The 23,181-nt window shown below is 42.2% G+C and overlaps 1 protein-coding gene across 1 annotated transcript in view; it reads left to right on the top strand.

Moving 5' to 3' along the window:
- Nucleotides 1-6,478: 6,478 nt before the first annotated feature.
- Nucleotides 6,479-23,181, top strand: part of LOC126089789 (uncharacterized) — a 52,503-nt gene continuing 35,800 nt past the window's right edge. The window contains exon 1 of the mRNA XM_049906936.1: nucleotides 6,479-6,607. Coding sequence (XP_049762893.1) covers nucleotides 6,553-6,607 — 55 coding nt within the window. The 5' untranslated portion in view covers nucleotides 6,479-6,552. The remainder of the gene's footprint in view (nucleotides 6,608-23,181) is intronic.

Here is a 23,181-nt window from a genome sequence, read left to right on the forward strand (position 1 = left end):
GCTAATTGTTGGGTATAAGATAATATTGATAACAACAAACGACATTAAACAAAAGATTTATTGAGTAGCCCATCTCAAAATTCCCAGATTCCTAAACATGCACACACACAGTGTCTTATATGGCTATGGTGCCTGTTCTTTCGGACATGTCCGAAAGCCGACCGAATGGCCGAGCGGTTCTAGGCGCTACAGTCTGGAACCGCTTGACCGCTACGGTCGCAGGTTCGAATCCTGCCTCGGGCATGGATGTGTGTGATGTCCTTAGGTTAGTTAGGTTTAAGTAGTTCTAAGTTGTAGGGGAATGATGACCACAGCAGTTAAGTCCCATAGTGCTCAGAGCCATTTGAACCAACCCACCACTGACCATTGAGGCACCCCCACTATGCTTGGTCCCCACTACCTCACCTACGCCTGTACCAATTCCAATTCCATGTATGGATTCCTAATGTAAAGGACTGAGTTGTCTAGAATGGTTTCAATCGATATAGCAATAATTACAGTCTTTGTGTACCTCACATATATCCTTTATTCCGTGCTGTAAGTATTACCGCTAGTTTGACCATCACCTATTGCTCTTCAGATAAACTTCACTTGAGCTCAGTACAGGGGCCACATTTTCGCGCTAGCTGCGTCTTACATAAGCGTTGCTTGCGTGATGCGCAGTGACTTTTAGTTGTTTTATACTGCTGTTTCCTGTTGGCGGCCACTCTGTTAACTTTGTAAGTAAGCAGAGGAGTCATGCAACACAACTGAACAAGTCCCATCTCGCACATAAACAGTTCTTACGACATATATGCAGCTACCGTATGTTATTGTTGGGCAGTAACCTAATGCAGCAACAATCCGAAAGTGGTTCACGTAGCGTAACACAAGGAATTGATTACCTACGATGTGAGTCTTTGATTTCCTGTGTAATGAAACTGTTAGATGCTTTTATCTCTTGTGTAGCAACAATAGATCAACAAAATTTGAGTTGTGACTCTTACTACAGTGTTTATTAACACAAATGGTGTGAAACAGACGTGATGTAAATCTCTAAAGACTCCACTGTGAAAATAGAAATAATGAACCAGCATAGTTTTTACAAAGCACCATAAACACGTGCCAATTGAGGTTGAAATGAAAAGTTCAGAGAAGATAACCTAGGTCTAGAACCAAAAGTCACACTTCTGCCATCCGTACACCTGTTTCACTTCCACATTTGTTTCAAGCGTGCTACAAATGTTGTTCCAGTTCATGAGGAACTGAATGAAAATTATGTAAACGAGGTAGATGAACTGATAATACATTGATTCCAGTTTACCTTACGATAACGAATGACTGCTTGAACAGAACGAGAAGGTGAATTCTGTTGCCCCATGAACAAATACAGGCTACTTCTATCAATGTTCGATGCCTTGACAGCGTTTCCTGCTTATTTGTCTGAGCGGGAGAGCAAAAGAAAAATATGGAGAGATTAAATCATGTTCCAACCACGTAAAATCGCATAACTGAAATATCAGCATGAACAACATTTCTGGGTTTGCAGTCATGATTATATTATTTACAGCGTTTGGATCACAGTGACGCAAGGCATAAACACTCCTCTTTTGCACAAGGATCAGATTGCTAGATATCTTGTTTCCACAGAATGAACAATAGAAATCCAGTGTGTACACTCAGATTTTTATTTTTTGTAGGAAAAAACTTGCTGGCAGTTCAGCATGGGACATTGTACCCTAAAGCTCCTATTTTCCTACTGAACAGCGCTGTATGTATATCTTCCGGCTAGCCCCGCAGGCACACAATGTTTACAAAAGATCTTCACACTCCTTGCTCAAAGGTCTCTCTATGAAAATAATAATGCATTGAGATCTATAAATTTAAATCTACCGGTGTAAAGTCTTGGGAGCTCAGAGAGTCAACAAAAAAAAAAGATCGAGTTGTTTGAGGAGAATAATGAATTCTCAAACAAAATGAAAGCTTCTAACGCAACTACTTAAGTTGCTGTTTCCGTCTACTTTATGTGTATTAGGAATAATCCGATGAATTGCAGACCCATATAACTGGCGTCGATTTGCATTAGGAATTTGGAACACATACTGTGTTCTAATATTATGAATCACCTCGAAGGAAACGTTCTATTGACAAATACTCAACACAGATTCAGAAAATGTCGTTCTAGTGAAACACAACTATCTCTTCATTCGTACGAAGTTATGAGTCCTGTCGACAGGGCATCTCAGTTTCATTTCATAAGGCTTTTTACACTGTTCCTTACAAGAGATATCTAATCAAATTGCGCCCCTTTGGATTATCGTCTTAGTTGTGCGACTGGATGCTTGATTTACTGTCAGAAAAGTTATTGTACCTAGTAGTTGACGGAAAGTCTGCTTTTTCTAATCTTTATAAACGATTTCGGAGACAATCTGAGCAACTCTCTTAGATTGTTTGCAGATAATTAACGCTGTCATTTACCACCTGATAAAGTCATCATAAGATCAAATCCAATTGGAAAATAACTTACACACGATATCTGTATGGTGCGAAAAGTGTAAATTGACTCTAAATAAGGAAAATTGTGAGGTCAGCCACGTGAGTACTAAAACAAATCCGGTAAATTTCGGTTACACAGATCTAAAGCCTGTCAATTCAACTAAATACCCAGGAATTATCCGTGTAAACAACTCAATTTGGAACGGTCGAACAGATAATGTTGTGGGTAAGGCAAAACAAAAAAAAGAGTTTTATTGGCAGAACAATTAGAAGATGCAACAGGTCCATTCAAGAGGCTGGCTAACTACGCTTGTCCATCCTCTGCTGGAGTATCAAGATGCCGTTTGTGATAGTTACCAGATAGAGTTTACGGAGGACATCGGAGAAATCCCAAGAAGGAATAGAGGAGAGAGTATCGTTTATATGATAAGCGAGTTGGGGTGCTAATCATTAAAACAAATGTGTTTTGCGTTGCGGCGAGATCTTTACATAAATTTCAATCACCAACTTTCATCACGGAATGCGAAAATATTTTACAGACGACACACTACATAAGGAGTAATGATCATAGTAATAAAATAAGAGAGCTCGTAAGGAAAGATTTAAGAGTTTAATTTCTCCACAATCTATTAGATATTGACTCAAGTAAGCTCAGTCTGCTTTCAGAGTCTGACGAAATCTGTCGCAACACCGGAGAAAATTGATGCCTGTGCAATGACGTCATTGTCTTAGGATGTCGGTAATAGACAATACGTACGTGTTCTTATATTGCACACTATTCGTTGTTACTGACATGTCACTGAAAGTAAGTGCAATCTATGAGAAAAGGTTTTCCGTGTGACGATTCGCTCATGAATGAGGGAAGGAAAAAGGGAGGAAAAATTGAACCTCATATTTCTTTCACCTTAACTGACAACATTGTTAAAGAGGGCGTATGCAGTTTCTGAGTTTAGAGAAAGGTTTCTTGCTTTGGTGGCTTCTTCGGTAAGTGCTAGAGAAGTGAAAAATGTTTCGGGTTCGATTATAGGTCTGTCACTTTTTTTTTTCCGGCGCGTCATGCAACTTAAACCCCAGACAATACTTTGTGTAAGCTATTTGCACCTTGATTCGAGTTACACGTTACATTGCTGAACTCCGATATAACTGGTTGGGTAAGCACGTTTAAAGGTCGGCAGAGCGAGGAAGCGCAGCGGTTTATTTACTGTAGGTCTCCACTACTCTCGCTTGTGAGCCATCTTCTTCATTTCAGTATAACTGTCACATCGTACATCTACAACGATGTTTCTTACGTACTCATATCTAGTACTTCGACTGTGATTCTTTCATTCACCATCCTTTCAACTACAGTTTATAGAAGCAACTTATGTCGTACTAGTTCCATCTCTCCTATTCTTTACCTTATTTATCAATGACTTCCTTGTCCGTTGGCTGTTTGCAAGAGGTTTTCATTCGTTTTTCGACTAATCCATCAGTTCTCCAACACTCTCCACTAACAAACACGTTCCAAATGCTTTATATTGTTTCATTACTGTCATCTCCTGCGCCAATGTTTCGCACCTATAAGCAGGTATGCTCGTAATATAGTTTTTCATCAATCTTTTTTGCTGCCTCAAGGCTTACATATTTGGACATTCGCAGCTGTTTCTTTCGTATGGGATAACTCTTAGAATTACGTTGAAAATTTCTCATTGACAAAGAAATAAAGCATTTAGTGTTGTATTCCAGAAAGCACTAGACACGATTAAACTGCGAGGATACCCAAATTCTTCTTTATTCCATTTATAAGAGATCTACTGCTTCTGTTTTTTGTGGTGTTTTGGTCCAACGAATGATGTGTTTCAGGACGTCTGAAATCATTATCAGCTGAATGATAAATCCACAGGAGCCGGATGTAACTTCATTAACTTCCTTATATTTTGAAACCAAACCCTTCTTTCGGAGAAAGAAGCTAACACGTGAACCTTTCTAATAGATCTTGACATAGAGTTGCGAAAATACCATCCTTAAAATTGAAGAATGTGTAAACATGTTATTGACAAACGAGATATTTGAGCACATAATATTAATATCTACATAAATAATTGTATGAATTTTCAGATTAACACAGTACAATAACGTATAGAAATTTTTGTGAAGCTACTAACTAAAATAAGGGGCTCGAACGCTGTGTCGTACGATCTTTCTCATTATGCAAGCCACTTCTGTCTTAATTCACGGAGCATTAGTAATGATGTCAGTTAGAGTGTAATAGGTTTGATGTAAAATGACTGTATCACATATGTGAATGCGATGTAGAGACCAGCGGAGAGTTGTATGTGCTGAGAGGACACTAAGTCTTTGATATACTAGGCAAAATAAGCCCGGATATTGTCCTTGTGGAATACATTATAGGGAATGTTGAAAAAAAAAGAGTCTGCTGGGTGCTCTGAACGACCCTAATCAGTACACTGTGGGTCCGTTGGTGATGGTCCCTTGATCTTCATAATGACTAACTTTAAATCAGTATCAAAGACTGCCACGCGGTTAGAGGCGTCATGTCACGGACTGCGCGGCCACTCCCATCGGAGGTTTGAGTCCTCCCTGGGGCATGGGTGTGTGTGTTGTTCTTAGTATAAGTTAGTTTAAATAGTGTGCAAGTCTATGGACCTATGACCTCAGCAGTTTGGTCCCTTAGAAATTCACACACATTTGAACATTTGAACAATATAAAGGACTGCACTCGTACAGATTATGATCTTGAGTCATGGGCAAGTAACGTCTACATTTATTTTGTGAGTAGACAAAAAACGTGATCAGGTATATGTGAAACAAAACCAAGTATAGTGTATGTAGTAAGACCCATATTTCAGTACACGTTTCAGATTTCGAGAAACTGTAGGTAAAATATTTTTTGGCATCATACGAATTTCGATGATCCTGCCGTTAGGAACTACGGATTACCTTCCGAAGAAGGGGGCCCAAATAATTAGATCTACCACAGCATGCCTAGAGCTACTTTTCATTACAAATTATGATGAAAATGCAGTAGTTTTGGCTGAGAAATATTTTAGGGCGGCACATAAACGACCATGTCAGAGTCCAGGACATGAAAGACTAATCGGCACTACCTCTTATGTCTCTGCACCACAAAATGTCTAACGGCTATGGATTTTAATCCATAAGATTGTTACACAGACGATTCTATAGGAACTATATGTCGCCACCTCTGCTCACCTCACTGGCCACATTCCAAAGGCGAAAATTTATTTCTCAACTATCACTGCAACTTGATGGTTTTCAGATGGAAGTCACTGTCATTGAGTAGCCTTGCTTGCGATGGATAATTACTTTGCTAGACAAAGCCTCTACCTCACCCCTTTCTCGTACACCTCGCGCAATGTGTTCATACCTTCTAGGAATTTTTATAGTTGTTGGAAAATATGCCAGCGAACAATAGACGTATTGTCTACTTCTCGCGAATGGCGCCAAAGAATCCACCAGCTTAACGTCGTCATCAACATTGTCACGCACTCTCATTCCAAGAGACTTTCGAGAGTGATAGTATTTGAAGTAAGACCTTGCTGCAGCCTTAGAGTTCCAGAGATTGAACACCAGATTGATGTCGTGAATTTCGTCGTCTGCAAGGATTCGAATGCATGTTCAGACAACCTCCACTACATACATGGGTAAAGCAATTCAGCTTCTGATGTCTCCTTCACTACGTAACACATTGCTCTCACGTACTGTATTATGTTTTGAGTGGTTCCGGGAGCTCCTATAACTGTTATGTTTCTTCACGGACTCGTTGTTTCCCACCGATCACGACTAACCAATATGATACGTGCTGAAGGATGACCTCTGTGCAGACGTGGTATTAGGAGGTGTCAGTACGTTGTCATTATGACGCGTCATGGAGGCTGCGTAGAGACGCTCCCGTGGTGGTAATCCCACCCTGGTGACGTCACGTGACGGCGCTCTCGGGTGGAGGCGTCTGCTATAAGAGAGTGCGGCGGCGGGCAGCGCGCTTACACAACGGCCGCGGCGTGCCCGCGCAACCAGACGCTACCCACCCTACAGCGAAGCGAGGATCGCCGCAGCATGCGGGCCCTGTTCGGACTCCCAGCGCTCTGCCTGCTGGCCGTCGCTAGCGCAGGTCAGTCCTTCGTTCCGTTACTTCAGCCATACAGCACTGGTGTTGTAGTCGTCGGTCCGAAGACTGGTTTGATGCGCCTCACGATACTACTCTGTCCTGTGCAAGCCTCACCATCTCTGAATCTGCTTACTGCTTTCATCTCTTGGTGTCGCTTTACAATTTTTACCTCCCACATTTCCTCCCAGTACTAAACTAGTGATCCCTTGATGTCTTAGACCGTTTTCTGTCAACCAGCCCCTTCTTCTAGTCAAGTTGTGCCACAAATTTCTCTTCCCCAGTACTGGATAGAACACCTTACTATACAGTACCTTCCCATTAGTTGCTTGCTGTACCAATTTAATCTTCTGTGTCCGCAGATCGTGGTCGTGCGGTAGCGTTCTCGCTTCCCGCGCCCGGGTTCCCGGGTTCGATTCCCGGCGGGATCAGGGGTTTTCTCTGCCTCGTGATGACTGGGTCTTGTGTGATGTCCTTAGGTTACTTAAGTTTAAGTAGTTCTAAGTTCTAGAGGACTGATGGCCATAGATGTTAAGTCCCATAGTGCTCAGAGCCATTTGAACCATTTTAATCTTCTGTAGCGCCACATTTCAAAACATGCTACTCTTCTCTTGTCTAAACTGTTTATCGTCTATGTTTCACTTCCGTATATCGCTATACCCCAGACAAATAATTTCAGAAAAGACTTTCTACCACTTATATCTATATTCTCTCACATTTCTCTTCTTCATAAACGCTTTCCTTGCTGTTGCCAGTCTACATTTTATATCTGCTCTACTTCTGTCATCTTCAGTTAATTTGCTGCCCAAATAGCAAAACTCATCTACTACTCTGAGTGTCTCCTTTCCTATCCTACTTGCCTAGGCCACACCTGATTCAGTACGACTGCACTCCATTATCTCTGTTTTGTTTCTCTTGACGTTCATCCTTTATCCTCCTTCCACGACACTGTCCGTTCCCTTCAAATGCTCTTCCAAGTCCTCTGCTGTCTCTGACAGAATTACAAGTTATCGGCAGACCTCTTATTTCTTCTCCCTGGACTTCAATTCCTACTCCAAATTTTTCTTTGGTTTCCTTTACTGCTTGGTCGGTTTACAGATTGAATAACATTAGATACAGGCTAGTACTGCGTCTCACTCCCTTCTCGACTCCTGCTTCCCTTTCATGCCCTTCAACTCTTATAACTGCCGCCTGTTTTCTCTGCAAGTTATAGCCTCCCCCCCCCCCCCAAGCCCTCCTCAAACTCTATTTTACCCCCGCTACCTTCAGAATTTCAAACGGAGTGTTCCAGTCAAATTTGTCAAAGTCATATAACTTCAGTATGATCTGCACACGCCGTTTTATTTACTCATTCGTGTGGCAATGATACAGGACTTTGAGATTCCTCACTGTAGATAACTTTCTCGTGCTAAACCTGATGATGACTTGAAGAACAGCATCCCTCACGACAGTGGTAAATTCTTTGCTTCGTACGCACCTGTTTAGTTTTCCAAGGCCACCATCTAGCCATTACGATACCGTGCGCAACGCACAAATCGCTAAAAGCTGATGTTTTCAGCTTCTTCCGGTATCCTCGACGTAAGTTATCAGTGCCAGTACCTGTTCGTAATAGCTTGGCTTGTTTCGGAAACCTGCTTAATATACAGCAGCTTGTTTATTACTCCCTGAACTCCGTTCATCAGTGAGTGGTACAGGAGATGTTGAGTAATGCTATGGGCCTGTAGCACCAAGTGCTGATTTTCCCCGTTTAAAGACCCCTGTGTTAGAGACCACCTTCAATTCTGGAGGTCACCGGCTTTGCACTGTCACTGAGGATTTTATCAGCCACGTTCTTGCATACTCCTAATATGTCCAATCCAGAAATACTGCAGCTTTGTGAAAGCTTCATGTACCCGTTGTTGACAAAACGGATTTCGCGGATGGTGTTATATTGGAGTTTACTGACAGAGCTATTTATCTCTTTTCTTTATCTATTTTTTGGTGACTGTATTTATGCGACGTTCTCTGCTACTTATTTGTGATGAAGTGTCATTTTATTCTTGTTGTCAACCGTTCTCTGCAGTACCAATTTGTCTTAACAGTAACGGTGTATCCTCCTGAAGTACGAAATTTTAACTGATTGTGAAAGTTAGTTCCTTCCGTGTCTTCTTCCAGTACCTGTTTGGTACCACTAGGATTATTTTTCCTGTTTCAGAGGCAGATTTATGCCAGCAAGGGACAACAGCATTTTTTTAAAATCAGTCTTATTCCGACGAATCTCTTGTAATTCTCTTGCTCGGCGAGTTAATATCGCTGATTATTGTCTAACTGTTTACTATACTTTACCCAGCTGATTTTCTTGCAAATGGATATTAGTTATTGAATTTCCAGACCGACGACAATTGTCGGGAGACGTTGACTGTTTTGAAACTTATTTAAACCCGTTCTTGATCTGTCCAAAGAGACATTCTCATCTGTGAAAATGATCAGGATTGCTGTCGATGTGCCATTTGACTGCTTTGTAATTTGTTCGTTTCTGCAGAATCAAAACTGATACTGCCTTTGACTCCATATAGTCAATTCCTCTCAATTTCCATCATTTTTCAATGAGTCATAAGAGATGTGGTGAATATTAAAGTCTCTAATCCAGATAAAAGGAGCTGCAATTGTTGGCAAAGATGCAATTGACCAGACTACGTTATCTGGCCTGTACATTTTTGAGATCATTAGGCCATTAATTTAAGTAGTTACCGAAGTTCCATTACGAAATTGTGTCGTGTAATAGGCTCAAGTACATCTTCATGCAAATATATTTCTGGTAGATCTATGTTATCAATGACATGGTCAGTCAACAATTGGCTCCGATGTTAACATTTATTCCTAAGTCTCCATTGGCCCGGTTTCCGCCGGTCGTTATGGCCGAGCGGTTCTAGGCGCTTTAGTCAGGTACCGTGCGACTGCTACAGTCGCAGGTTCGAATTCTGCCTCGGGCATGGATGTGTGTGATGTCCTTAGGCTAGTTAGGTTTAAGTAGTTCTAAGTTCTAGGGGACTGATGACCTCAGATGTTAAGTCCCATAGTGCTCAGAGCCATTTAAACCATTTTTTGGCTGGTTTCCGAAAAGTCGGATATCTATGACATAGTTCTGTTTCGTCCTGCGTTAGTAGTCTGTCACGGAACAGTATCTTGGGAATTGTATATAATTCAGTGTAGTTCATTATGAATTTTTCTTTGTGAATTAACTACGATTTTACAGGCAAAATCAGAAGGAGTTTCGAATTCACCTAAAGTAACGGAGAAAGCTTAGCTGAATTACACTATGCGATCAAAAATATCCGGACACCTCCAAAAACATACGTAGGTGCATTGTGCTGTCACCTACTTTCAGATACTCCATATCAGCGACCTCAGTAGTCATCAGACATCGTGTGAGAGCAGAATGGGACGCTCCGAGGAACTCACAAACTTCGAACGTTGTCAAGTGATTGGGTGTCACTTGTGTCATACGTCTGTACGCCAGTTTTCCGCACTCATAAACATCCCTAGGTCCACTGTTTCCGATGTGAAATGGAAACGTGAAGGGACACGTACAGGACAAAAGCTTACAGGCTCACCTCGTCTGTTGACTGGCAGAGACCGCCTGCAGTTGATGTGTAATAGGCAGACATCTATCCAGACCATCACACAGGAATTCCAAACTGCATCAGGATCCACTGCAAGTACCTTAGGCAAGTACCATAGGCGGGAGGTGAGAAAACCTGGATTTCATGGTCGAGCGGTTGCTCATAAGCCATAAGTCACGGTGGCAAATGCCAAACGACGCCTCGCTTGGTGTAAGGAGCGTAGACATTGGACGATTGAACAGTGGAAAAACGTTATGTGAAGTGACGAATCACGGTACACAATGTGGCGATCCGATGGCAGGGTGTGGGTATGGCGAATGCCGATACCTGGTGAATGTTATCTTCCAGCATGTGTAGTGCCAACAATAAAATTCGGAGGCGGTGGTGTTATGCTGTGGTGGTTTTTTTCATGGAGGGGCTTGCACCCCTCGTTGTTTTGCGTGGCACAATCATAGCACAGGCCTACGTTGATGTCTTAAGCACCTTCGTGCTTCCCACTGTTGAAGAGCAATTCGGGGATGGCGACTGCATCTTTCAACACGATTGAGCACCTGTTCATAATGCACGGCCAGCGGCGGAGTGGTTACACGACAATAACATCCCTATTATGGACTGGCCTGCACAGAGTCCTGACATGAATCCTATAGAACACCTGCGGGATCTTTTGGAACGCCGACTTCGTGCCAGGCGTCACCGACCGACATCGATACCTCTCTTCAGTGCAGCACTCCGTGAAGAATGGGCTGCTATTTCTCAAGAAATCTTCCAGCACCTGATTGAACGTATGCCTGCGAGAGTGGAAGGCTAAGGGCAGCCGAACACTATATTGAATTCCAGCAATACCGATGGAGGGAGCCACAAACTTGTAAGTCATTTTCAGCCTGGTGTCCGACTATTTTTGGTCACATAGTGTAAAACTAAAGCAGAATTCAGTCACATGTTGCGCTTTATAATGTTTTAGATATGAGAAACAACTTCAGATCTTATTGTTTCATTAACACGCTAATTTATATAGAATTTTCAAATGGTTAACAAATTTCGGATAGTGCAGCGTTAACAACTTTCATGATCTACTCGTACGTGAACAACTTTCCAAAATGACATATAAACCACAAATGGATCCAATCGTGGATTGTTTGTGTTTCAATTCGAAGACAAGTCTGCATACAAGAGATCATCGTGGCGATTCGCTTTATCTTGGATTATACATCGTTTATATGAAAAAAACCTGACTCCTAATGGCAATTCACTTTAGGTCTCTGGAGCAACGGAGTAGCGTACGCGATTTGCAATAGGCACGGGTAATTTCAACTTCTAAAAATTGTCACAGGACACATACGCAGAACCGTAGATCTATATTCGTACTGCAATTTTAGTGAACAAGTAGCCTAAGTCGCTTCTGGGTACCCAGCGAGGTGACGCAGTGGTTAGCACACTGGACTCGCGTTCGGGAGGACGACGGTTGAAATTCGCCCCTTGCCATCCAGATTTACGTTTTTTGTGATTTCCCTAAATCGTTGCAGGCAAATGCTGGGACGGTTCCTTTCAAAGGGTGCGGCCGATTTCCTTCCCCATCCTTCCATAATCCGAGCTTGTGCGCCGTCTCTAACGACCTCGTTGTCTACGGGATGTCAAGCACTGATCACCTCCTCCACTTGTGAAAAAAGGCACGGTAATAGTGAACTAAATCGATTCGCACACCACAAATATTATGGACATCAACCAGACTAGCTTTTGTACTCTTCCTCGATATATGACATGTCTGTCAGTTTTTATTTTATACGATCACTAAAATTCCCCGGAGTTACTAGAGTATCTACTGTGCTTCTCAGAGGAGCATTGTCACTTAAAGAATAGTTTAGTTTTTAGATATAAGAAATGATTCGAGATAATTTTTTAAATGTGACGTTACGCCTGAAACAGTCTTGAGCCATGAATCGGAATGGCTGCTTCATTCCCTTAGAATGTACGCGTAGCTGAGACCAGTTCAGGAGCTACTTCAGAGAGAAGAAGATAGTTCAGCGTCGGGCACGGGCCGGTGGAGTGGTGTGCTGGCCCCATGGCCCACCAAAAGTATGCAAGTGACACAAATGACAGGAGATGACACGACGGCCGATCGGCATCGAGTGATTCTCTGGGCCTCATGGAGGAAACACGTTTATCATTGACATATCCTTCGAGTGTCGGTCTTATTTTTACTATTCACCATGGAAAATTGTCTCAACAGCACTGGCCTGCAAAGGCTCCCTACAGACATATTAGTTGTTATTTAACTCGAGTATTCGGCGGGCAGTTACCCATGCGAACACAATGGCATTGTGACAATGCATAGCGAGGAGCTAGCAGCGGCAGACTGATTGGCAAGCGCTTGATATGGTTATAGGGAGTAAATAGAGGTAATAAAACGTGAAAAAGAAACACTTCTGGCCTTATGAAATGAAACTGCCGGTTCGACTCCAGCACCGTGGTGTGGTATCGGATTTAAATGTACCGTTACTGAATATGTCCTTCAGGATGAAAGTTTTATTCGTTGAAGCCTAATTTAAATAATTCTTCAAATATACGACTGAGATTTCCAAGAAATAGCGGCGAATCATCTAGCATCATGTACGTGCTGTTGTTCATGTCTCAGGCTGAATAACATATGTAAGCATATGGAAAAACGTAGCACGTTCCGCAAACAATGATTCTATGCGTCAAGATGCTGTAGACTGTAGACCCAAAGCCGAAGACCTATTTATTGACTCGATATATTTGAAAATACATACCTAGGCAACACCGTGCACTCTGTTAGTACTTATATATATTTGCAGAGTACATCGGGCAAAACCGTGTACTCTGCTATACATATATTAGCAGATTAGGAGGCGTAAGAGGAGACTGATGGTTAACAGCCCATTGACAACGAGGTCATTAGATACGGAACACGGACTCGGATTAGGAAACGATGGAGAAGGGTAGCGGCCGTGCCTTTCAACCATCCCGGCATTTGCCTTAAACGATTTATGGAAATCACTGAAAATCTAAATCAGGATGTCCAAACACGGGTTTGAACTGTCGTGCAGTGTGCTAACCATTGCACTAACCCACTAGGTTCACCCATTTGTTCATCTCCTCCTTCCCCTTCTCTCTGTCCATCTCCTACTTCACCCCCTCCTTATATATTTCCTCCTAACCCTCTCTCTCTACATTTCCCACCTCACCCCCTCCCTATCTATGCCCTCCACCTTCCCTCTCTGTCCAAGTCCTCAGCCCCACCCACTCTCTGTCCATCTCCCCTTGCTTCTCTCTCTCTCTCTCTCTCTCTCTCTCACTCTTTCTCTGTCTCTGTCTCTCTCTCTCTATCTCTTTGTCCGTCTCCTCCTCCCCTTGTCTTTGCCTATCTGCTCCTTCCTCCTCTGTATCTCTAGAGAATTTCACAGTGCAGTTTTATTTGTAAGCAGCTCCATGTTTATGGCGTTATATCTCCAGAATCATGAGCTGCACAATGATATAATTTTGCAGATACATACAGTGGTATATGTGCCCACTAGCTGTTAAATGTATTGTGAATAGAGTCAGTAGTAAAGAAGTAATAAATTAAAATGTCATACATCATAATGTGGCATTTTTTCATGCATCTCAGTATATGACGACGTATTTCCTGAATTATATGTCATGATGTGGCATTTTTTCATGCATCTCAGTATATGACGACGTATTTCCTGAATTATATGTCTTACAATGATATAATTTTGACGGAACATTCAGTCGCATATGTAAATACTGCCAGCAAAACCTCACGAGGATAAAGTTAGTAGTAAAGAAGTAGTACATTAAAACGTCTTGTTTAATGCGGCAGTTATACTGGATGAGCAGCGAAAATGTTGAAAGCAATAAGACTTTCTCTGGCTGTCAGCCAGAAAAAGTTTCGTAAAAGTTTGAAATTATGTATAAAGTTCGTTGCAAGTCACTAAATGTTCTCATTCTCAAATACTGGATGACTAAAGTATAGGAACTCGCGCGTAGTCGGCTGCACAGCTTTTTCATACCCACCCCACCCCTTTGATAGATAGATGGTTCTTACTTCCATAGCGATTTTTTCCAGACGGTAAGTGGCACGTCCTTCCCCATGAATCATGGACCTTGCAGTTGGTGGGGAGACTTGCGTGCCTCAGGGATACAGATGGCCGTACCGTAGGTGCAACCACAACGGAGGGGTATCTGTTGAGAGGCCAGACAAACGTGTGGTTCCTGAAGAGGGGCAGCAGCCTTTTCAGTAGTTGCAGGGGCAACAGTCTGGGTGATTGACTGACCAGGCCTTGCAACATTAACCAAAACGGCCTTGCTGTGCTGGTACTGCGAACGGCTGAAAGCAAGGGGAAACTACGGCAGCTTTACCGTATGGATAAATGATGATGGCGTTCTCTTTGGTAACATATTCCGGAGGTAAAATAGTCCCCCGTTCGGATCTCCGGGCGGGGACTACTCAAGAGGACGTCGTTATCAGGAAAAAGAAAACTGGCGTTCTACGGATCGGAGCGTGGTATGTCAGATCCCTTAACCGGGCAGGTAGATTAGAAAATTTAAAAAGGGAAATGGATAGGTTAAAGTTAGATATAGTGGGAATTAGTGAAGTTCGGTGGCAGGAGGAACAAGACTTTTGGTCAGGTGAATACAGGGTTATAAACACAAAATCAAATAGGGGTAATGCAGGAGTGGGTTTAATAATGAATAAAAAAATAGGAGTGCGGGTAAGCTACTACAAACAGCATAGTGAACGCATTATTGTGGCCAAGATAGACACGAAGCCCACGCTTACTACAGTAGTACAAGTCTATATGCCAACTAGCTCTGCGGATGATGAAGAAATTGAAGAAATGTATGATGAGATTAAAAAAATTATTCAGGTAGTGAAGGGAGACGAAAATTTAATAGTTATAGGTGACTGGAATTCGAGAGTAGGAAAAGGGAGAGAAGGAAACATAGTAGGTGAATATGGATTGGGGCTAAGAAATGAAATAGGAAGCCGCCTGGTAGAATTTTGCACAGAGCATAACTTAATCATAGCTAACATTTGGTTCAAGAATCATGAAAGAAGGTTGTATACATAGAAGAATCCTGGGGATACTAGAAGGTATCAGATAGATTATATAATGGTAAGACAGAGATTTAGGAACCAGGTTTTAAACTGTAAGACATTTCCAGGGGCAGATGTGGACTCTGACCACAATCTATTGGTTATGAACTGTAGATTAAAACTGAAGAAACTGCAAAAAGGTGGGAAATTGAGGAGATGGGACCTGGATAAACTGAAAGTACAAGAAGTTTTACAGAGTTTCAGGGAGAGCATAAGCAAACAATTGACAGGAATGGGGGAAAGAAGTACAGTAGAAGAAGAATGGGTAGCTCTGAGGGATGAAGTAGTGAAGGCAGCAGAGGACCAAGTAGGTAAAAAGACGAGGACTAGTAGAACTCCTTGGGTAATAGAAGAAATATTGAACTTAATTGACGAAAGGAGAAAATATGAAAATGCAGTAAATGAAGCAGGCGAAAAGGAACACTGACGTCTCAAAAATGAGATCGACAGGAAGTGCAAAATGACTAAGCAGGGATGGCTAGAGGACAAATGTAAGGATGCACAGGCTCATCTCACTAGGGATAAGATAGATACTGCCGAGAGGAAAATTAAAGAGACCTTTGGAGAAAAGAGAATCACTTGTATGAATATCAAGAGCTCAGATGGAAACCCAGTTCTAAGCAAAGAAGGGAAAGCAGAAAGGTGGAAGGTGTATATAGAGGGTCTATACAAGGGCGATGTACTTGAGGACAATGTTATGGAAATGGAATAGGATGTAGATGAAGATGAAATTGGAGATATAATATTGCGTGAAGAGTTTGACAGAGCACTGAAAGACCTGAGTCGAAACAAGGCCCCGGGAGTAGACAACATTCCATTAGAACTACTGATGGCCTTGGGAGAGCCAGTCCTGACAAAACTCTGCCATCTGGTGAGCAAGATGTATAAGACAGGCGAAATACCCTCAGACTTCAAGAAGAATAGAATAATTCCAATCCCAAAGAAAGCAGGTGTTGACAGGTGTGAAAATTACGAACTATCCGTTTAATAAGTCACAGCTGCAAAATACTAACGCGAATTCTTTACAGACTAATGGAAAAACTGGTAGAAGCCGACCTCGGGGAAGATCAGTTTGGATTCCGTGGAAATATTGGAACACGTGAGGCAATACTGACCTTATGACTTATCTTAGAAGAATGATTAAGAAAAGGCAAACCTACGTTTCTAGCATTTGTAGACTTAGAGAAAGCTTTTGACAATGTTGACTGGAATACTCTCTTTCAAATTCTAAAGATGGCAGGGGTAAAATACAGGGAGCGAACAGCTATTTACAATTTGTACAGGAACCAAATGGCAGTTATAAGAGTCGAGGGGCACGAAAGGGAAGCAGTGGTTGGGAAGGGAGTAAGACAGGGTTGTAGCCTCTCCCCGATGTTATTCAATCTGTATATTGAGCAAGCAGTAAAGGAAACAAAAGAAAAATTCGGAGTGGGTATTAAAATCCATGGAGGAGAAATAAAAACTTTGAGGTTCGCCGATGACATTGTAATTCTATCAGAGACAGCAAAGGACTTGGAAGAGCAGTTGAACGGAATGGACAGTGTCTTGAAAGGAGGATATAAGATGAATATCAACAAAAGCAAAACGAGGATAATGGAATGTAGTCGAATTAAGTCGGGTGATGCTGAGGGAATTAGATTAGGAAATGAGGCACTTAAAGTAGTAAAGGAGTTTTGCTATTTGGGGAGCAAAATAACTGATGATGGTCGAAGTAGAGAGGATATAAAATGTAAACGCCAACCCACTACGCCCGCTAGTAATTTCAAGTAGACTGTGAAGATGATAAACGGTAATATAATTAATAATTTCATAGCTCATGAGCAAAGAAATAAACTTTTTCGTCGACATTCGATTCTTCCGGCTCTTCACATGCTAAAAGCTAACTCTGCTGCATTGTGGACAATATTTTCGTGTAGGTCTTACTCTATTAGCTGAAAAATCGTAGTATCAGAGCGTTTCTCATTTTACTCTGCTTCCCTTTTTCTTTCTCCTCTCTCCTCCTTCCCCTTCTTGTTATTCATTTTCTCATGATGTTATAACCATACACCGGTCATGGATAGTTTATCAATGTGTCCCCATTCTGCCCTGATAATGACAGTTCTACTGCATTCTCTAAAATACGTAGTTTTCTCTTTTCTACACCACCGCTTTAAGGAGTCTTCCTCTCTGTATTTTCGCAGTTGGTCTCCATTTCTCTACCAGTTTTGTTAGCTTTCCGTTATCGAAGAACATCTACCAACCACGCTGTTCTTCTGCTCTATGTTACCCTCAGGAAGCCATCGCTTTGTATGAGATGACATTCAGTATTTGTTCTAATACTCCGCGTGCCGTCTCTCTGAATGATCCCAGTTGTACTTCGCTGGATTCGCCTCTCAGTTTTGAGGAGTTTTTACGCTGAAATGGTTAGCAATGATACCTCAGATCCAAACATGTGCAGTGGCCTAATCGGCTATCTGGGATTCGAAAATAATCGATTCCTACCTACTTCATTGAGAGTGATTGCGTTGTTCTATGCGTGCGTACATAAGGCATACGATTTGGTGAACTTCGGAGACGGAGTTGTTTCCCGAAGGTATCACAGGTCTGCTAAAGAAACCACCTACATTATTGTTGCCCTCTCTTTTCTGTAGTGTTACTGCGTGGTGTGGGATCCGCATCAGATAGGACAACGCAGAACATCGAAAAAGTTCGAAGAAGGCCTGCTCATTTTATAACACAGGTCTGCTAAAGAAACCACCTACATTACGCTTGCCCTCTCTTTTCTGGAGTGTTACTGCGTGGTGTGGGATCCGTATCAGATAGGACAACGCAGAACATCGAAAAAGTTCGAAGAAGGCCTGCTCATTTAATAACATCACGAAATAAGGAAGAGAGTGCTACGGATATGACATGTGAATTGGGTTGGGAATTATTAAAAGAAATTCGTTTTACGTTGCGGCAGGGTCTTCTCAAGAAATTGCAAACACCAACTTTGTCCTCAGAATGTGAAAATACTTCGGCTGCGCCCACCTACATAGTGTGAAAAATGATCTAGATCTACAACTACAGCTACATAGCTACTCTTCAAATCCCACTTTGTGCCTGCCAGAGGGGTCATCGGACATCCTTCACAATAATTCTCTATTATTCCGCCGGCCGTGGTGGCCGAGCGGTTCTGGGAGCCACAATTTTGGAACAGAGCGACCGCTACGGTCGCAGGCTCGAATCCTGCCTCGGGCATGGATGTGTGTCATGTCCTTAGGTTAGTTAGGTTTAAGTAGTTCTAACTTCTAGGGGACTGATGATCTGAGAAGTTAAGTCCCATAGCGCTCAGAGCCATTTTTTTCTATTATTCCACTCTCGAACAGCGCGGAAGAAAAGAACACCTATGGCATTCCGTGCGAGCTCTGATTTCCCTTATTTTATTATGATGATCGCTACTCCCTATGTAGGTCAGCATCAACAAAATATTTTCACATTCGAAGGAGAAAGCTAGTGGAGAAATTTTGTGAGATCCTGCCGCAACAAGAAACGACGCCTATGTTTTAATGATATCGACACCAAGTCCTGTAGCATATTCGTGACACTCCCTCTCCTATTTCTCGATAATACAAAACGTGCTGCCTTCTTTGAACTTTTTCGATGTACTCCGTCAGTCCTATCTGGTAGGGATCCACAATGCGCAGCAGGACTCCGACAGAGGACTGAGAAGCGTATTCTAGACAGTGTCTTTAGTATATCTGTTGCATCTTCTAAGTGTTCTGTCGATAAAGCGCAGTCTTTGGTTCGCCTTCCCACAACAGTTTCTACGAGTTGTTTCCAATTTAAGTAGTTCGTGACTGTAATTCCTAGGTATTTAATTGAATTTATGCCCTTTAGATTTGATTGATTTATCGTGTAACAGAAGTTTAACGGTTTCCTTTTAGCGCTCATGTGGATGACCTCACACGTTTTATTATTTGGGGTCAACTGCCAATTTTATCATCATGCAGGTATCTTTCCTAAATGTTTTGTTATTTGTTTTGATCTTGTAATGATTTTACTAAACGATAGACGACTGCATCATCTGCAAACAACCTAAGACGGCTGCTCAGACTGTTTCGTAAATCGTTTATAAGGATGACACTATCTCGGGGAACGCCAGTAATCACGTCTGTTTTATTCTATAACTTTTCTGGCTGTTGCTACGAACTGTGAAATCATGAATCCAGTTACATTACTGAGACGATATTCCATAAGCACGCCATTTGACTACAAGCAACTTCTGAAGTACGGTGTCAAAAGCCTTCTGGAAATCTAGAAGTATAGAATCAGTTTGAAATCGCTTGTCGATAGCATTCAGTACTTCGTGTGATTGAAGAGTTACTTGTGCATCACAATGTTTTCTAAATCCGTGTTGACAATGTGTCAATAGACCGTTCTCTTCGAGGTAATTCATAATGTTCAAACACAATATATGTCCCAAAATCTTGCTGCATATCGACGTTAACGATACGGACCTGTAATTAGGGGATTACACCTTTTGCCTTTCTTGAACACTGGTACGACGTGTGCAACCTTCCAGTCTTCGGGTACTGATCTTTTGTCGAACGAGCTGTTGTATGTGATTGTTAACTATGGAGCTATTGCGTCAGAATTCTCTGAAAGGAACCTGGTGTACAACCTGGATTGGAAGACTTGCTTTTATTAAGTGATTTAAGTTACTTTGTTACTCCGAGGATATCTAATTCTAAGTTTCTCACGTTGGCAGCTGTTCGTGATTAGAATTCTGGAATATCTACTTCGCCTTCTTTGGTGAAGGAATTTCGCAAGGCTGTGGTTAGTAACTCTTCTTCACTAGCACTGTCATCGATAATATTTCCGTTGATACCGCACAGAGAAGGCATTGATGGTATCTCACCGCTAGCTTACTTTACACCCGACCAGAATCTCTTTGGATTTTGGCCAGGTTTCGAGACGAAGTTTCTTTGTGGAATCTATTATAAGCATCTCGCGCTATATTTCGAGCTTCTAATCTTGGGGATTTTGCGTTCGTTTAAATTTGGCATGCTTTTTCCATTGTTTCTGTAACAGTGTTCTGACCTGTTTTGTGTACTAAGGGGGAGCAATTCCGTCGTTTATTGTTTCATTTAGAACAAATCTTTCAATTGCTGTCGATACTAATTCTTTGAATTCAAGCGACATCTGGTCTACAATTACACTGTTAATTTGGAAAAGTGGAGACTGTCTCTCAGGAAGGCTCCAAGCATATTTATATCTGCTTTTTTGGGTGGATATATTTTTCGTTTAATTTTGATAGATTTGGGAGTTAGGGTATTCAGTCTCCCTACGACAAACCTGTATTCATTAATCCCTGTATCAGTTTTGATTCTCATTATTAGCTCAGGATCATTTGTTGCTAAGAGGTCAAGCGTGTTTTCAAAACTGTTTGCTATTCAAGTGAACTCATGAACAAACTGATCGAAACAATTTGCAGAGCACGCATTTAGCGCAATTTAGGATGATGTTTTATGCGTATCTCCAGACTTAAACATGTATATTCGCCAACGTATCGGGGGTCAATTGAAGTCACCCCAACTATAATTGTATGAGTATTGTTTGAAATTAGACTCAGGTTTTCTTTGAACCTTTCAGCAGTTGACAAGAATGACCTCTACCCACACCAACTCATAGGAACTATCTACTTCAATTTCGCTACAAGATAAATCGCTTCTAACGGCAACAAATACGCCATCACCAACTGTATTTGGCCCATCCTTTCTGAATACCGTTAGGTCCTCCGATAAACATTCGGGTGAACTTACCTCCAGCTTGAGCCAACTTTCAGTACCTCTAACGATTTGACATCAGTGCCTTGTATTAGGGTTTGGAGTTCTGGTACTTTCCCAACACAGCTACTAAAATTTAAAACTTTTATACCGATGGTTCCTTGACCTACGTTCTTCCTATGGTCGACCTGCAGAGTTTGACACTGAAGTCCTTTTTTGTATTTCCGCGAGAGCTTTCAATCTAACAAACCGCCAGGTCACGTCACACAGCCCCCACTACCCGCATAGCCACCTCTTGCATGTAATGGGCTCCTGACCTGTTTTGTGGAACCTGAAATTCCACGGCCCTCTGGCGCAAGTAGAGGAATCTGTAGCCTGCATGGTCGCAGAACTGTCTGAGCCTCTGATTCAGACGCTCCACTCTACTCTGTGCCAGAGGTACGCAATCAGTTCTGTCGGCTACGTTGCAAATGATGAGCTCTGCTTTCATTTCGTAAGCAGGACTAGCAGCCTTTAGCACTTCAGATAGCCGTTCGAAACCAGCAATAATCTCTTCTGATCCAAAGTGATATACATCATTAGAATCGACGTGAGCAAGCACGCTGCTCCATGTGCTCTTCATAGCATCTGGAAGCACCCCTCCCACTTCTAAAATGACTCTATCTAGTACGCACACAGAGTGCTTACTAGCTTTTTTTCCCTCCTTGGCAGCTGTGTCCCTAAAGAGCCCCATAATGCGCCAAACATTGAGGCTCCCACCTACCAGTAATCCCACCCTCTGTGACTGCCCGACCCTTACATACTGAGACGCTTCTTCTGAAACATGACAAGCGGCTGCATCCAGCTTAGGAATAGTGTCAGTCACAGACAGCACCTAGGACCTGTTGGTCAGACGAATGGGGGAGGCATTATGTTTGGCTTCTCCCAGAAGCCCCAAGGCGAGCTCCCACTCGACCACTGGTGTGAGCAGTAATTGGGCTGTCCACTGGTGCAGACAGATTGGCGGACTCGTGGGTCGTGCTGGACGTCTGTTGGATCCCCACGTCCGCCCACAACAGTGATGCCCATCCACTGTGGCCTCAAGCTATGTAACCGAAGCCAACACAGCCTGGAGCTGAGAATGAAGTCAGCTCGCCTCCACAGACGACCATCACAGTCCCATCGTAATAAAATAAGAGTAATTAGAGCTCACATGGTAAGATTTAAGTGTTCGTTTTTCCTTCACAATGTTCAAGAGTGGAGCGGTAGAGATAAAGCTTGAAGGTGGTTCGATGAACTCTCTGTCAGGTATTTAATTGTGTACTGCACAGTAATCATGTTGAGTTAGATGCAGATGAAGATGTAGAACACACAAGCAATGAGTATTCCAGTTCATTTGGCAGTTGGCAGCCCAATACCCTTCCAATATTCACTAGTCAAAGTAGGGCAGTAAACGGAAGTGATTAACGGTAAAGGCAGTAAACAGTATCTCACCTAAGATCTGGTCCATATGTTTCAATTGGAACACAACAGTAAATGAGTATAAGAACATAACCAAACTGCATAAATGAAAGTGGTACCACAATTTCACAAATATGACTAAATACTCAAACGTTCATTGAACCACATGCCAAAAGGATACAGAAATGTAGACACATCAGAAAGGAGATGCAGGGATGACCTTGACATATGTGAGAGGAAATGACCTCAATTCATGCCAGTAAGAGTCAATAAATAAATACCTTTATTTCTCCCTCCCACAAGAATCTCGTGAAGCAACCATGATAAGAAAATTCCAGCCCATACCTAGGCCAACCGTAATCCTTCATCCCGAGCACCATACTTGATTGGCACACGAATGACCGGAAATGGAACGCTATTGGAACACGAAAGACAGGAAGTGGATGTAATACTCGAAGCACACTTCACCACATTTCGAAAATTGTTTTTGCGGGGCAAATCTACGAGAGAGGTGTAAATTGGAAGCAAATAGCCAGATAACAAGTATACAGCGTTTTACTCTGTATGGGGTTGCATGGCCATACATCAAAGACTTAGTTACCATTCAAAATCTACCTACAACGTTTTAGGCTTTATCCTTATTAACTGAAGCGCTGCCCTAGTCCTGTACCT

The sequence above is a fragment of the Schistocerca cancellata genome, chromosome 1 (genome assembly GCF_023864275.1).
Source record: "Schistocerca cancellata isolate TAMUIC-IGC-003103 chromosome 1, iqSchCanc2.1, whole genome shotgun sequence".
Classification (NCBI taxonomy): Eukaryota; Metazoa; Arthropoda; class Insecta; order Orthoptera; family Acrididae; genus Schistocerca; species Schistocerca cancellata.